This window comes from Zosterops lateralis (assembly GCF_965231275.1).
Source record: "Zosterops lateralis genome assembly, chromosome: 18".
NCBI classification, from domain to species: Eukaryota; Metazoa; Chordata; class Aves; order Passeriformes; family Zosteropidae; genus Zosterops; species Zosterops lateralis.
Window position 1 is genome coordinate 2,625,747 of NC_139778.1, and position 16,540 is coordinate 2,642,286.

General features: G+C 57.9%; 1 protein-coding gene across 1 annotated transcript; it reads right to left on the reverse strand.

The window, feature by feature from the left end:
- Positions 1-647: 647 nt before the first annotated feature.
- On the reverse strand, positions 648-14,959 carry UNC13D (unc-13 homolog D). The gene is made up of 32 exons (XM_083874792.1): positions 14,864-14,959; positions 12,736-12,768; positions 12,385-12,492; positions 11,627-11,686; positions 11,346-11,412; positions 11,090-11,267; positions 10,916-10,960; positions 10,467-10,535; positions 10,199-10,268; positions 9,773-9,877; positions 9,393-9,485; positions 9,059-9,162; positions 8,733-8,850; positions 8,060-8,184; positions 7,708-7,798; positions 7,377-7,433; positions 7,193-7,290; positions 6,918-6,969; positions 6,497-6,627; positions 6,126-6,246; positions 5,416-5,556; positions 5,166-5,264; positions 4,607-4,813; positions 4,368-4,436; positions 3,976-4,055; positions 3,654-3,759; positions 3,507-3,578; positions 3,302-3,385; positions 2,901-3,021; positions 2,194-2,317; positions 1,699-1,904; positions 648-1,618 (listed from the first exon to the last, which is right to left on the reverse strand). Exons 1-32 carry the CDS (start codon positions 14,918-14,920, stop codon positions 1,515-1,517), a joined length of 3,195 nt encoding a protein of 1,064 aa, XP_083730918.1. The 5' UTR covers positions 14,921-14,959; the 3' UTR covers positions 648-1,514.
- Positions 14,960-16,540: the final 1,581 nt, after the last annotated feature.

A 16,540-nucleotide genomic window follows, 5' to 3' on the forward strand; every position in this document is an offset into this window, starting at 1 on the left:
CACACCTGGCTGGTGGCAGCCCAGGGCAAGGTGGGACACAGTGATTTAAAAAAAAGAAAAACAGCTAAAAATGAGCTGAGACCATATTCAAACCTCCAGCCTCGTGTAGTGAACATCATAATGAAGCATGAGGTGGATGTCAGCTCCAGATGAGCTGCAGGGTGCAGGCACAGGGTGCTGGACCCGGCTGCAATGACACCCTGGGACAGCATCCCCACAATCCCAGACCCAGCTCTGGAACATTATTTCTCTGCACTGAAACCTAAGCCAGCAAATGGCTTCCTTGAGAGCCCCGCAGTGCCTTAATCCCTCCTGCTGTGGGCTCTGTCACACAGATACCAAAGGAGCTTTTTTCTTTTCCCACCCCCGCATCCAGGATTTGACCTGAGCTGACCCAGCGGCTGCTCTGCCCACCGAGGGAGCAGCTGGTGCTCAGGCACCCGGGAGGGGGATGCTTTTAATTCCCTGGTCCCTGGCAGCTCCCAGGGACCTGCTGCAGTTCAAACACGGCCACCCCCGTGCAGGGTAGGGCTAGAGGTAGCTCCAGGTGTATAATTAGTACTAATTGCAACGAAAACAAGCTCAAAAAAACCTCAACAAATTGTTACAACCACCTGCCTTGTCAAGCATTTTTGCTGTCATACTGGGTTACCCCATATGGATGCACCTTGCAGAGCTTCCCACCACTTCCAGAGGGACCCAGGTCCCTGGCACAGGCTGGGAATGATGCCAGGGACCAGCACCCCATGTCTGGGCTGTCAGCTGTCCAAAATCCCTCCTGGTTTGGCTGCCAGGGCTGTGATGCTCTTGATTGCTGCTCAGGCTCCAGCAAGATCCCAGGCTTCCAGGAGGTCGGTAAAATTTGTTGTTAAATTAAAAAAAAAAAAAACAAAAAAACACCCAAACGAACAGACACAGGAGCTATGCACATTTTAAAAAAGGAGAAATTCAGCAGCTCCCACCAGACCTCAAATGCCTCGTCCCACCCCACTGTGCTGCTGCTCCCAGCACAGGGCTACTGCCCCAAAGCACACAGCCCATGCAACAGCTTTGTGGATTTTCATTTAAAATAAGAGGCTTATCACAAGAAAATGAGGGGGAAAACAAATTAAAAAATTAAAAAGAAAAACAAAAAGAAAGCAGGTTTGGCCATAGCTGTCCCCAGCCTGAATCAGTCACGTTGCAGACAGGAGGGCTGGGGACACGCAGCACTGGCAGTGACAAACTCCAGAGGGATAGACAGGGACAGGCACACTTTCACATCCCTCGTGTAGTGTTACTAGTCCAGGCAGGCAAAGAAATCCCCTCGAATCCACCTGCCCACCCACCCTGGCCCATGGGAGCGCTGCTGCCCCAAGGTGGGGTGAGGTGGGTGCTGGGAGCTGTGGTGGGGCAGGCACAGGGACCCCTCTGTCCCCACACTCTCTGCAGATGGATCTGCCTCCAACACTACAGAAGTCCTGGGGTCCTGCTGGCCAAACCCCTCCTTTCAGGGCCATCTTCCTGCCCTTCCCTCACTCTGTCTCCTTGGACTGCTTGGCTCGTTGCTTGCGGAGCTTAACAAAGGCCTGAGCTTCTTTGTCCCTTTTCCTGGACTCCAGCAGCTTCAGGATCTCATCTGCCAGAGAAGGGAGGAGTGATGGTGGGACATGCTCCCCACAGTCCCCACCCTGCAGGGGCTCAGCTGGCACCACATACCCGTGGGCTTGGGGTGTGTGAGGGGCAGCCGGGTCTGGGGCACCCGTCCCATGTCAGCCTCGTCCTCTTCAGTGTCGAGGCCGGGCAGGTGGCACAGGGGGAGGAAAGCTTCACCCTCCAAGTCGTTGGCCCCCAGCACGTCGTAGTCAAACACGGTCAGCAGCAGACAGGCCCCCTCCTGCCGGCACTTCTCCGAGGGGATCAAGCTGAGGGGAGCAGGGGATCATCACACCCCACCCCCTTGGCCCCTGGTCACAGCCTTCCCCGCTCCATGGGAAGCCACAGCTCCACACTGACCCAAACCCCTCAAAGCTCAGGACCCCAACACATCCCCGCACCCTCCCAGGTGTTTGGGGGACCCCACTGGGGTGCAGGGGGTGAAATCCCTGGACACAGCCACTTCCTGGAGCAGCAGCCCCATGGCAGAGGCTCTGTTGAAGCCTGGGGGGCTGGGGGCGGGACTGGGGCCCCCGGTGGGTGTCAGCCCCTACATACAATTCGAAGGCTTCATCGAAGAGGGGATGCAGCTCGTTCTTTTTGCACTGGGTGGTCCGGGCCACCACCTCGGGGAACTCGTGCCGGGGCTCCAGGGTGAGCTGCACGAAGGGGTCGCTGGAGCCTGGAGGGGTGCAGACATCAGCGCCCTCCCCTGCCCCTCTGCCCCGCAGTGAACCCAACCGGGGGGGCTTGGACACCCTGGGGCGGCTGCAGGGGGGGTCAGGGCAGCCTCACCACAACCCCCAGCCCAGCCCGGGCTCCTGGAGGGTGCGGGAACATCCCAAACCCTGCCCGCACAGCGATCAGCCAGGGGTGGCTGCAGGAGGAGTGACCTCTCCTGGAGAGCTCCCCAAACGACAGCCAGACCGCGAGAAGGTCGCTGCTCACCCCGGCGTCTTTTTATCTGCGACTGCTTTGCACGATGAAGAAAAGTCGCCTGCCCTGGCTGCTGGCTTGTGCCACAAACAGTGGGATGTGGGCACTGTGTCCTGCATGGTCCTGCATGGTCCTGCATGCCACATCCCATTGAACCACCCAGAACCAGCACAATAACTCCCCTTTTTCCCCAAATCCACCTCCTCGGATAAAAAAGCAAATCAACAGAGAGTCTAAGCACTGCCAGCCTCTCTCCTAACTGGGGCACACCAGGGACCAAGGACAGGGGCCCCTGGGGCAGTGTGGCTGCCCTGCCCACCCACACCCACCGTTGGAGTCCAGTGGGATGAGGTTGGTGGCGTTGAGCACTTCCACACGGAGTTTCTGCTCCGAAGGCCGGTACAGGGCTTTGATGGTCACGGCCCCGTACTTCTCTGAGCTGGTGTCCAGCTGGGCAGGGGGGTACAGGGATCAGGATGCTGTTCTTCATCCCCATTATGGAGGGGATGCACAGGGTGTGGCAGAGGCTCAGCAGGAGTTTTGGGGTACCAGGGTGTGCTGGAATCCTCTGGGATGCATTGAGCCCCCTCCTGCTCAATGCAGTGGCAAAATCTGCCCCAACAGCCCCAGGACTGGGAGGGTGGTGGGGAAATTCCTCATTTCTGCAGGCAGGGCCTGTGAGCACGGGTGCGATGTGGGAAGGGGCTGGGAGCACCATCGAGACTCCTACCTGCTGCTGGATCCTGTTGCTGAAGTATTTCTGGATGAGTTTGCGGCTGCTGGCGGAGCAGAGAGCCAGGTGAGTCTCCAGTGCCTGTGGGGAGGGTGAGAGGTGATGGTCGAGCACACAGAGAGTCCACAGCCCAGGGATGTCCTCCCTGACATCCTTTCCTCCCAAAGGAGCCCACAGGGGCCCCCCATCCCCATCTCCATACCTGGAAGGCTGCACTGTGGAGGGTCTCCAGGGGCAACCCGCAGCCCTCGGCGTGGAAGCACAGCTCCAGGCTCTGGGGACAAGGATGCTGTCAGCCACCAGCCAACCCCCTGTCCTTCCAGGGACCCCTTGCTTCCCCCTTTGGTACCTTCAGGGCACAGAAGAGCCTTTGGCAGTGCTGGACCGAGGGCACCTGCGGCCCCCGTGCTGCTGAGAGCACGGACAGGGTGTGGTGCCACAGGAGAGTGAGGAGGCTGCAGGGGAGAGGGAGGCTGTGAGCAGGATCCAGGGGCTGGGCTGGGGCATGGTCTTCAGCTGAAGGGCTTTGCAAAGCCCCAGAAGGAAGTGCCTCATCCTGCCAGCCCCGAAGTGGGACAGTCCCAAGCCCCATGAGCTGAGGGGATGCTCCTGCCCAAGGGATGGTGATGCTGGTGGCCTCTGCCACAGCACATCCCAAGTGCCCATGTCACCTTTTGAAGTTCTCCTGGACCAGATGCTCATTGAGGTACTGCAGCTCCGACTCCAGGAACTTCATGAGCGGGATGATGGACTGCAGAGAGAGGAGAGGGGCAGTGGGGAGGGCAGAGAGGGGGTTGTATCCAGCAGGGCACAGCAGGCCAGGGAGGATCCTAGAGGGGCTCCTTCCCACAGAACATGGGCAGGCTTTGCCTGCTGTGGTCCTGCTGCTGATATGGGCATCAAGTGAAGCCTGTGGAGGTCTGGGGCCCATCACTGATGTGTCCTGTGCCTCAGGTGTGGGCAGGGAGCAGTTGTGGAGGGTGACAGAGGCACCCACCAAGCACGCAAAGGCTATCCATGGCTGCCCATAAAAGATGGTCCAGAAGCTGGACCAGATACTTACATCCTCAGGCTTCTGGGTGTCACTGGAAGATGAGAGCTCCTGGATGTGTCTGGCAATGCCCTTTTCCAGCTGCCAGGGAGAAACGCAGGAAGGGATTTGGACTAGGCCCTCTGCACCAGCCTCCCCATGCCCAGCTCCACCTTGTCTCCATCCCAGGAGTATTATGGGCTTCAGGACACCTGGGGTGAACTGCCCTGGGCCTGGCAAGGGCCAAGGGGGTGTCAGTGGCAGGTGGTCACCTTGGTAGCCAGGGCTTGCACCACATCCCGGACCTCGTGGTCCAGGCAGGCCACGGTGCTGTCCAGCTGGTTGTGCAGAGCGTTCTGGATCTGCTGGGGGTCGATGATGCCCCTCATGCGCTGCTCCAGCTGGGCCCAGTCCAGCTGTGAGGGTAGCTTCAGCATCAACAGCCGCAGCTGCTCGATGTTGTTCACCACGATGCAGAGCTGGGGGAGAAGGGTCTGCTTCAGGGTCCACACCCCCTGGAGCACCCCACATCCCCCTCACAATGCAATCTCCATCATTATTCCTATTCCCATCTCCATACTCATCCTCATCCCTAGTCCCATCTCCATCACCCTCTCCATTCTCATTTTCAGCTTCACCTGTGTCCCCATCACTTTCTATTCCCTCTGCTCACATCATTTCCTTCCTGATATTCCAGGATTATGGCTTTTGATGTGGAACCCAAACTGGGGATGTCAGCTGGGTTTTCAGCAGCTCAGCTCCCTCTTTGTCAATAAACCAGGGCCAAATCCTGCCCTTCCTGGGGCAACCAGGACAGGTTCCAGCACCAACCTTGTTGGCTGCTTCTCCCTCGTTCTGCTCACTCAGTGACAGAGCCTCAGCCCTCTCCTTGATAAGCTTGCAGTACATCAGAGAGATCTTGCACATGTCCTGCAGGACAGAGAGGAAACCAACAGGACTGAACCAGGCAACCCAGGGACCACTGTGGGCTCAGGGAACCACATCACTGGCTCCTTCACGGAGACACGTCCTCAAAAGCAGGAGGAGGAAACTCCAGGTGCTGGTGCCCAGGTGTACAAACCTCCAGGAGATTGACCATGATCATGAAGGCTTTCTCAGGGTCTGGCCAGTTGAGCTGCTGCCAGGTTGTCATGATCTGGGCGTAGCAGGTGGACAGGTCAACAGTGGATGTGCTGTGCTTGTGATACCCGTAAGGCTTCAGCTGAGGGGCAGAGAAGGCAAACACAGCTTGTACAGAGATGCCATCCCAGAGAGCAGAGCTGCTCCTTCACTTTGGGGCTCTCTGGCCCATCATCAGCTCTTTATATCCCAATGTCATCACACAACCACTTTGGAGAGTGGAGGAGACGGGGATGGATGGAGCAGCATGAGCTCCCTGCTCCCCTCCATACACCCATCCAGTGTTGCTGGACCCCACTGAAGAGCAGCCTGTGGCCCCATGGCTGCCTTCCCTCCCCTCTTCAAAGAGGTTGGAAGCAAAGGAGATTCTCACAGCATGGCCCAAATGCAGAGTCCTCATTTGGGGAGGACTGCCAGGGAGAAGTGAGGGAAGAGACACAGGGACATTATATGGGGCCAGGGGACCACAGACTCTGTTTGTTTGGGAGAGGGACCAGGCTGCTCCTGGACTGCCAGAGGCACCTCTTGGTGGTGTCAGTACTGTGAGCCAGGCACAGCAGCAAGACATGGAGGACAGCTGGAACATCCCCAAAGGGAGGACAGCTGGAGTGTCCTCAAAGGGAGGAGGGAGGTTTCTCCTCCCCACATTACCTGGTCCATCTGGATGGCTCTCTGAGCCCTCTCCAGGGTGGTGGTGTAGGCCTTCTGCAGCCACAGGGGCAATGCTTCCTCAAACCACTGATGGAAATTGCTCAGAGCCAGAGGTCCATCCCTATGGATGAAGGCACCATGGTCTCCAACTGCACAGCAGCAGCACAGGACTGCCACCCCCCTGTTCTCACACCAAACCCACCCAGAGATGAACCAACACCCTCCTGGTGATGCTCCCTCTGACACCTGACACCAGCAGCCTGCTCTGCCTGGTGTGCAGTTAGTGATGTAGGTGAGTGGGAAGGATGCAGAGATCCTCAGTTAGCTGCTCAATCCCTCCCTTTGGCATCTCTCCTCTCAGGGCTGGATACCTGTTTGGGAGGGAGTCCTTCATCTGATAGAGCTCCTGCAGTTTTCTGTAGAGATCAAAGAGGCTCTCAGCTGTGGGTTTGGACATGGTGCTGTCAACCTTGTGCAGCTGCTCCTGGACGTGCTCAGCAACCTGCATGGGAGCAAGGGCAGGGGGGACACAGTGAGGTCCGGCCAGGAAGGCTCCTTCTGGAGTGAGGGTCAGCTCAGGGGACTCCTCTTCCTTTTGGGTGGCATCTCAGGAGATTTGTTGGGTCAAACAGTCCCCACAGTCACTCTGTGGGCACCCAGGGAGAGAGAGGGAGTTTCTCTTGCTCCCCTTCCAGGCTTGCAAAAAGCAGTTGCCACCTGAGGGTGGCCAAAAACCTCAGCCTGGCTTTAGACCTTAGTCCCCTGAGGACAGAGCAGCCCAGGCTCACTCACCAGGCTCTCCAGCTCCAGGTAGGCAATGGAGAAGATATTCAACTTCAGGTTGCTGCAAGAGAGAAACGTGGAGTCAGGAGCCTGTCATCCCCAGCCCAGCAAAGCCAGCCCAGCACACCCTGCCAGGCCATGTCCTGGGTGAGGGCAGCACAGCTCTAAGGGACAGAGATGGGACCTAAGATCCCACCTGTGGAGCCCAAGTTCCCTGCCACTCTTGATCCCAGGTGGGATCCCACAGAAGGTGGACGGGGGTGAGATCAAGCACTGAAACCTACGTGCTGAACAATTTATTCCAGATCCTTTGGCACTGTTTGAGATCTTCTATCACCTCCAGGAGGAGCTTGGACAAGGCTTTGCTATTCTCCTCTATGCTCTGCAAAGGAAAGAACAGCTTATTTTGGATGCTCAGACATTTTGAGTTGACTTTATCATGTCAGAGGGACAAAGATGGGAACTGACCTTCACCATGGGCTTGAGGTGTTGCTTCTGCATGTGAAACCACTCCGTTGTGCCTGACTGCAAGAGAGGAGTGCTGGTGGGATGGCAGGGAAGCAGGAGGAGCACAGCCAGCTCTGTCACCCCCTTCACCCTCCCTGCCCCCTGGGTGAGGTGAGAACCTGTGGTGGGAACCACAGGCTGGGGCTACCAGGTTGAAGAGGGGTGAGTATTTCCCATGCCATGGTGATCCATGTGGATTTGCTGAGGCGTGGGCATTGGGCAGGGGATGGAAGGAAAGGGAGACCCACAGGATCCCACCCTGCAAGGGCTGGGGTGGTGAGACCCCCAGTACCTTCAGAGCTGTGGAGACCATCTGGGAGAGGTCAGGGCTGGGTGTGCACAGCTCACGGAAAGCTTTTGTTTTGCACATCTGGACAAGGACCCTGCAAAGTGAGGACCTCAAGTGAAACCCAGCACCTGCCACCAGAAACAAACTCTCCTCTCAGAGACCCTGCCCAAACAGCCTTCTCTTCCCTGCAGAACTCCCCACAGGGAGCCCAGGATGAGGGAAGAGACAGGACAAGTGTCACAGCAGCCTAGACCAGGGAGAAAGGGCTCACACTGAGATTTGCTCAAGCTCAGGGGTTTGCCCATGACAGCAGCCAAGCCACAGGACCCCACACAGGCACCAGTGACCAACTCACCGCAGCAGAGACTGGAGCCTGTCCGCAGACCTCGGGACAGAGAGGGGGAAAATGATGCGGAACCTACGGATGAGGGAGACCCCGTAGGTCAGCAAGGACTGGAAGGACTCGGCCAGCTCTGCTTTCTGGGGAGAAGAAAGGAAACATGCACTGTCCTCCTCAGTGACAGGCAGATGCTGGCAGGACCAGGGCACCACAGAGGAGGGAGCTGGTGCTCCCATTCCTTTCCAGCCTACTCCAGGGATGGGAAAAAAACCCTGATGTCTCTGGTAGCTTCTCCCTGGAGGCACTGAACTGAGCTTTGTGCTTAAACCTCATTGCTATGCATGGAAAATTCAGTGTCTCAGCAGGGTGCAGGGATGCTCTGGGAAAACAGGCTGGGAGAAGCAGAAATTGGGTCATATTTAAGTTTTGCAGGGGGTTGTGACTGAACTGCTGGCAGGGATGGGGGAAGGGGAATGTCAGAGCAGAGGGTAAGGGGTTCTCCACAGACAGGGAGAACAAACCGCTGGGAAATGCCCTCCAGACACCCTGGCAGCCCTGTACATCACAACCTCCTGCTGTTCCTGGAACATGGGGAATGAAACAGCCCCCAGGACTCCTGGGAGGAGAGGCTCAGGGCTGGGTGCCCTTCCCTGATCTCTGCCCCACACATGGTGCTGGAGCCCCTCACCTGCTCCGGCCTCAGGCGCTCCTGCACCCACCGGTACTCGATGCTGGTGATCTGGTGGAGGAGGCAGCTGCTGTTGAACTCCAGGCTCTGGTAGAGCTTGCTGTAGGCCAGCCACCGCCTGGGGAGGAGGGAGGACTGGGCTGAGCCCCTGGGGGCTGGGGGGCACCCAGGAACCAGCCACAGTCACAGCCAGGGTCACAGGGGTGGCACCCAAGTGTTCTGGAGGCAACACCTGAGCTCAGGAGACAGACCAGCTGTGGTCAGAGAGTCCCAGGAAGGCCCCCAAGTGCTGCACTGAGGCACACCCCTGGGTGTGGGGTACTCACGCCATGTCCTGGTGGAAGTCAGAGAGGTCCTTCTGTGTGGCGTGCAGGTACAGCACCGTGCTGGCATGGCTGCTCAGCTCCCCATCCCAGGAGGTGCTGCCGGCCTGCCAGGAGGGAAAGGGGGGGAATGTGTCCTGGAGCAAGACAAGATGAGCGAGGAGGGGGACAGGCACCATGGGAAGGAGTGTATTTGCAGGAGTGGGAGCCCCAGGAGGATGCCAGGCAACATCTTGACCCTCACTCCCATCACACAATGTGTTGGCTGCACAGGAAGCCCTCCCCCAGCCCAGCTGCTGAGGGGCTGCTCTGGTGCTGGAAGCAGCCCTGGGGGTACCTGGTGCTGGAGGATCTCGTGGGACACCAGCTGCTGCAGGAGGTGGCGGTGGACGGTGTAGCTTGGCTGTGTCCGGCTGCTCGTGGTGGCTCTCTGGAAAGAGACAAGGCAGAGACAACCATCACCTGCCTGGACACACAAGGACACTGTCACAGTGGGGACACAGGACTCAAAAAGTGGGGCTGGAGAGTCAAGGGCTGCAGGTGCACCAGGAGCAAGGTCCTGGTGCTGGCACAGAGCTCAGGGGAGGGTGCAGCACCTGCAGCACCTCTGCCCCTGGGGTGGGCGTCTGTGACCCCCAGACAAGCCCCAAGGGACAGGCAGCTGTCCCATCCTGCCAAGGCAATGGGAAAAGACCCCTTTTCCACATGCCATCCCACCTTCTTGTGAGTCAGTAGGAACTGCAGGTGACAGTGTCCCCGCTCGGGATACGTCTCTGTCCGTGGCTCCAGCTGGTACCACTGGTCATTCCAGCAGTGCAGGTCCTGCAGGCACAAAGGGACAACGGGGGAGTCCTGGGCAGCCTTCCCAAGAGAAGGATTTCATTCAGAGACCAGAGCATCTTCATCTCACTGCATTCATGGGGCAGGAAGATTCTGTACTGGCTTAACAATACAGGATGTGCAGCGAGTGAGTGTGTTGGAATGACTGTGGCACAGTGAGGGCCCTGACATCAGTCTGTGATTCTGAGACAAGATCCTGGCTGTGCCCGTGCTGCCCCAGGGCTGGGATCCTGCCCAGACCCCGTGAGGTTTCACAGGCTCCCGGGGAGTCCCTTGGAGGAGGGGAGGCACCGCAGGGCTCACCTTCAGGCGAACCACCACGTTCCCCAGGAAATCATCCTGCCCTTTGTCTTTGCGAGCATCTTTAAAGATCCTGAAAGGCACAAACAATGGAGAGGGGTGGGAGGTGTCCTGCAGCTGTGACCCGGCCGTGCTCAGGGTAGAGAAGGGTGACACAGACCTGTCCCTCTCCCTCCCTCCATCCAAGGGCGATTTTTAAAATCCAACAACCAAAAAAGCATTTTTCCACCCCCTCTTTCCTCAGCAGCCTTGGGGCCGCAGCAGCACCAACCTTTTGAGGCCGTGGAGGTCCGTCAGCTCCCCCAGCTTGTGCCGCATCGACTCCACCACGTCCGAATCCCTGTGAGGCCGGGAGGCAAAACCCACCGTGGAGAAAGGGGGAATAAATCCAGGTGGTGGAAAAACAGAGCAGGGAGTTGCAATGGCGGTGGAGAAGGGAAAGTAAAGGAGCAGGGAAGTGTCAGGACTGAGGCCACCCCCAAACCCAGCCCAAATCTGTGAGCACATGGCTTCCCTCCATAAATTAAACCAGGGCTTAGGACCAGCCCTGGGCGGGCACAGGTCTCTGCTGGCACAGGTCACATCAGTGCTCCATGGAAAGTGATAGGGAAAGGGGTTCCCAGCTGGCTTCTGGGCCTTTAAAAAAGGTGTAGATTGAATCCCAGGAGGCAGAACCCCGTGGGGGCAGGGTCTTGGGGTCGCTGGCATGCTGCCACTCACCACATGTCCAGGTGGAAGCTGGCTGTCTCCACATCTTTAAACTCCCTGCAAGGCACCAGGGGATGTTGTTACTCGAGTAACACACCAGTGGTGAACCCCCACCCACAGCCAAGAGCCCTGATCATGCCCTCCATCCCCCCAGAGAGCAGCGCCAAGGGGTGGGGGGTGGATTACAGGATGAACGTCTCGTTCCACACTGGGCTGAGGGTCTGGTTTATGACTTGGGTGCGATGGATTTGATCTTCAGGGATGAGGTCTTTGACCACAGCCTTCATCCTCTTCTTGTGGTCGGGGTGGGCTGGCTCCTGGCTCCTGGCCTCGATGCCCAGCAGGCAGTATGGGTCACTGAGTCCTGCCAGGGCACAGCTGTGGGAATTCCACTCAGAGCCACAGCTGCCCCTCCTCCCATGGAACACCCGTCTCCACTTACCACTGACATCTTTACCCAAAATTCCCTTGGCTTCCTTCACAGTGGCTTTCAGGCAGTAAATGGGGCTCTGGAAAAATGAAAAAACAGCCACTAATGTGAGGGGTCAGCAGCCCTGTGAGGAAGGATCAACCCTGCAAGGAACGATGGGGCTGGAGCTGGACCTTGCCACCAGCTGCCACCCAAGCAGTGACAACCCCAGGGCACCCCAAATCCCAATGACAGGGGCTCAGAGGCACTGCAACCCCCAACACCACCCCAGCTGCAGACTGGGCACACTGTACCTCCAGCTCCATGACCTGCTGCATGATGACACTGTGCTCCTCCGCGTCCATGCCAAAAGCCTGTGTGGATATTGGGGCTGGTGATGGATGCTGCCCTGTTAACAGGGGCTGGAGAGCAGCCAGGGGCTTCCATCTGCTCCCTGGGAGCCAGCTGCAGCCCACAGGAAGAGGAGAGTAGCAGAGTCCAGCAGGAATGCTGGGGACCAGCTGAAAAGTCTTGAGGGAGAACCTTCTTCCCACCATCCCCAGTCTAAGATAAATACTTCTCCCCAGGGCTAATATTTCCCAGCCACAGGATACTCCCAGCCCTCTAGCTGGATGCTGCTTGCTGCTGCATCTTCTGTGGTGCTGGTGCTTGTTAAAAGCTCCCTCTGAGTGACCCTGTAGGGGGCCAGAGGAATGATTATTGGCTCCAAAGAGCCCGAGAGAATTTGTCTGTGGTGGGAGCAAGTTCTGCAGAGGTGGGATGGGGCATTTCCACATCCTGGCCCCTGGAGCCTCTGCTCCAGTCCAAGCCCCTGGCACATGGAAAGCCCAACCTTATTAAACATTAATATTCTCAAGTTAGCAAATAAAAGTTTGTTATTCAACCTCCTGAGAATTTTATGGTCTCCTGTGAACCACCAGAGTAAATCAAAGCCCCTTTAAAAACTCAATGAGTGAGTCTGGGGCATAACAGACCCCTACCATCCCATCTAGCTGAGGGGATGGACATGCCAGGGGACAGGTTTTGGGGACCCTGTCAGGAGGGGACACACCTTCTGCACGTAGGAGTAGAGTTCCTGGGAGTCCCCGACGTGCTGCTGCTCGGGCTTGCCCAGGCGGTGGTAGATGGTGTAGAGAACCTCCTCATAGAGCAGGGCCAGCTGTGGGGGGACATGACACCTCAGGTGGGGACAGCCAGCAGGGACGTGCTCCATGCAGCCCCCAGGATCAGCAGGATTTCCTCCTCACAGCTCCCCAAGCTCCGTGCCAGGCCCTGCCACCCCCTGCACCCAGCCCTGCCCGCCCACCACTGGCTGTCCCTGGGGAGCATCTCCGGGAGCTGAGCCACGTCCCCAAGGCCCTGCAGCCCCTCCAGTGCCACCACAGTGGGGCCACACTCGTACCTCTTCCTTGGAGAAGCGGTGGGACAGATCCATCTGGGGAGAGAAGAGAAGCACAAAGGTTTCCCATCAAGAGCATGGCCTGAGGAGGAAATCGTGGCCGGACAGGGCAGGGCAGCCAGGATGGGGTGGCATCACCCACAGCACATGAGGGTGGGATGTCCCAAAGGATGCTGTGACATCCCACAGACACCCCACAGCCAAGGGGCAATGTCCCCCATCACCCACCAGCAGGTCAGCACGGGGGGCTTTACCCCCAGGCCTCATTAATTGAGGAGGGGGCTGCAAGGGTGGCAGCAGCAGTTTGGGGTGACCCCCAGGAGGCTTTCAAAGCCAAGCACCCACCTCTCAGCCCCCAGAGCCACTCACTGCAGCAGCACCAGGCTGGAGAGCAAAGCAGCTCAGGGACAGGGCAGGGGGCCAGAGCACCGTGAGGAGCTCCAGGCTGGGAAAGGAGATGCCAAAAGCTGTCAGGATTTGGTGCACTGCTACAAATCTCTGCAAGGGTGCACTGCTCATTCCCCACTTGAAGCATGACCAGCAACAGCACTGACTTTCCAAACAAAAATTAAATCCAAGCAATGACACCAAACAGAGGAAGGGGACCAATGTCCCAGTGCCATCTGTTACTGGTCCTGGCACTGGAGCCTCTGGGAGTACAAGGGGGTGACACCAAAAAATGTAATAGAAGTTTTTTAAATGAGTTTGGGCTTTTCTGGGCTGAGGGGTGTTTTCAGAGCATGGTCCCAGCACCTGCTCATGCAGGGCTGGTGGGGATGGATGGATGGATGGATGGATGGATGGATGGATGGATGGATGGACAAATCCTACCTCTGGGTTAGCCCAGGTCCCAAAGTGACCTTAGGAACCCCTAACAGAAAAAAAAAAAAAAAAATAAACCAACCCTGAGCTTGAACATTAACATTTGCTTATGGCAAATCTAGGGCTGGCATAATCTCCCAGCCATCTGGACTGAATTCAACCCTTCCAGCCCCAGCGACTTTAACCCTTGAGCTGCTTCTCTCGCACCTGCCTCCACATCTCTTCTTATACCCACTGGTGGCTGCTGGGGGCTCTGGTGGCTCAGTAGTCCTCACTGAAAGAGGGACCTGTTGCACTCAAGAGGACCCCAGCCTGTCCCTGCCCAGGTTCTCTGCACCTCCTGCTGCTGCTGGCACTGTCCTGCCTGTGCTGAGGCACGGAGGGCATGGCCCCACCCCAAATCTTTCAGCATCCCCACAGACCCATTTGGCAAGTGCAGAGGGGACAGAAAAAGGAATTTATTTCTTTGCTGCTGTTATTTATCAGCAAGACAATGATGTTATTTACCATCTGTCCCTTGCCCAGCAGTGGGGTAGCACAGGAGGGCAGGGGGACGAATCCCTGCTGGTTTTGGGGGCAGCTCCCTGCTGTTCCATCCTGCCCCAGACACGGCAGCTGCAGGATCTGCTCCCATGTGCACACAGGACTGGTTAAGCTAAAGCTGAGCTGAGCCACCAGCATGTGTTTACTGCTGCTAATCCTCATGCCAAGAGCCCAGCTCAAATCCAGGAGTGTTGCTTAAATCTGGGTCTGGATACAGCCACCAGCATCAGCAGCTGCAGCACTGGGGGAGGCAGCAGGGACAGGGACACTTGGGAGGGAGGACAATCCCTGAGTGGGGACACCACCAGGACAGACCATCCCAGGAGCCCAGGACGGGGCATCGTGCCCTTCCTTGTGCTCCCAACAGCACCGGGCAGAGCTGAGGGCCCCATCTCATGGGGACAGACACGGGACCCAGAGGAAGTCGGTGGGGATGGGATGGCCCAGAGCAGGGGGAGCTGCACAGAGCCCAGAGGGGCTGTGAGGTGCTGGGAAGCCACAGCCGAGCTCAGAGGGGACCCTCAGTGGGGGCTGACCCCACACAGAGCTGCAGCTGAGCCCGTACTCACCCCGGGGTGCCCATTTACAGCCCCACTATGGTCCCCCCATCTCCTGCTCACACCCAGGCCTCCATCCCTTTTCTCTCGTTCCCCTTTCACACCCTCAGCCCCCAGTGCTGCCCTCAGGGCACATTCCCCTGCCCCTGCCCTGCTGCCGAGGCACCCCAAACACCCTCCCCGGCCCCCCGGAGCTCCAGGACACCTACCTCGGGGCTCTCCTCCCCGGGGAGGGTCCCTGAGGGGCTCCCTCCTGCCGGCTCCATCCCGGGGCTGCCTGGGCGTGGGGCACAGGCCCGCAGCTCTGCCTGAACCGCGGCCTGCCCCGCTGCCTCTCTCGCTCGGAGGAGGAGGAAACCACAGCCCTTATCGCAGCGTGGCCATTTTAGCAGAGCGGAAACGGGCTCAGGGCTCCCTCAGAGCAGCCCGGGGGTGCAGCAGGCCCGGCCCCGCTCCCCTCGGGCCTGGGGCTGTGTGGGGCACACACGGGGTGGGGCTGAAGGAAAAGGTCACATCCAGCGCTCACCAGCGAGGAACTGGGAGAGAAATAGTCCTGAGAGAGCAAAGCCCAGCAGGCGAAAAGGGGCGATGGAGAGGATTTGTGCAGGCAACACGAAGGATCTGGGCTCTGATGTGTATTTGGGATCCACCGTGCCCTGAGAGCAAAGGAAGGGGGCTTTGCAGAAAGCAGGGGGTGTCTTCAGCCAGGGGGGTGGAGGGGATTTGAAACCCCGTGCAAAAACTGCAGGTTGAGAAGTCCTTGCAACACCCAGGAGAGTTGCACAAGGTTGGGCTGAGAACAGACACAGTAAAGAGCCTAGAACAGCACTGAGAATGGGCCTGTGACCTCGTTCCAAACGGGCTGTCCAGAAAGAGCTGGTTACTGAGAAAAAACGCAGGAAGAAATGACGTTGAAAACTTGTTCTTTACCGGCAGCTTTCATTCTTATAAACACTTAATCAGATTGCAACTTGCCAGGCAGTTGCCTGTCCCAGACCACAGCGGAGCCCTCCCTTCGGAGATCCCTATCAGGATGCTCTCACTGATAACACACTGGGTGGGGGAAGGCTTGGCTGGGCATAAGGAGGTGGCCAGGGGGAGAACCAGTTTGCTCCTGGGTGTCTGTTGTGTCTACAGGCACAGCTGAGAGCAGCCTGGGCTTTGGAGGAGCTGTTGAGCTGCACAAGCATTTGCTGCTCAGCAGCCAGACCCACAGCCCGGAGAAGGACAGGGACATCAGCCCGTGCTCGGTGTCACTGCCGGGGTTTGGTGTCACTGCCGGGGTTTGGTGTCACTGCCAGGGTTTGGTGTCACTCTCAGGGTTTGGTGTCACTGCCGGGGTCTGGTGTCATTGCCAGGGCTGCTGAGGAGCCACAGGCCCTGTGCAGAAAGGCAGTGACTCCTCAACGGGAGGTTTTGTCTTCCCTGCACCTTTCTGGCCCCTGGATGGTCCAAAAGCCATAAAAAAGATGCTTCAGATGTAACCCATGTGGCTCCACACTGGGATCAGCGGCACTGTGCAGGCACTCTGGGATTTGTGCTGAATCCAAACAGGAAACCATGACCATAGAAACTGTGCTGGAAAGTTTGTCTCCTTAATACCAGGGAAGGAATCAGAGTCCATCAGCACAGAGCCCCACAGCATGCTGGCTCCAAGCAGGGCTGCAGGAGGATGCTGGCAGCAGCATCCCTGTGAGAGCATGAGGGCAGGCAGCCAGTCCCTTCCAGCCCAGCACTCATCCAGTCCTTTCATTGAGACAGATTGCACCGTTTTAATTGCTTTAAGAGAGACACGACCTCCCTTTGCCCTGGAACCCTTTAAGAGCAGTTTATAATGACAAAAGGCGTTCCCTGAAGTTGTGGGACCAGGAGATGGAAAAAGGGCT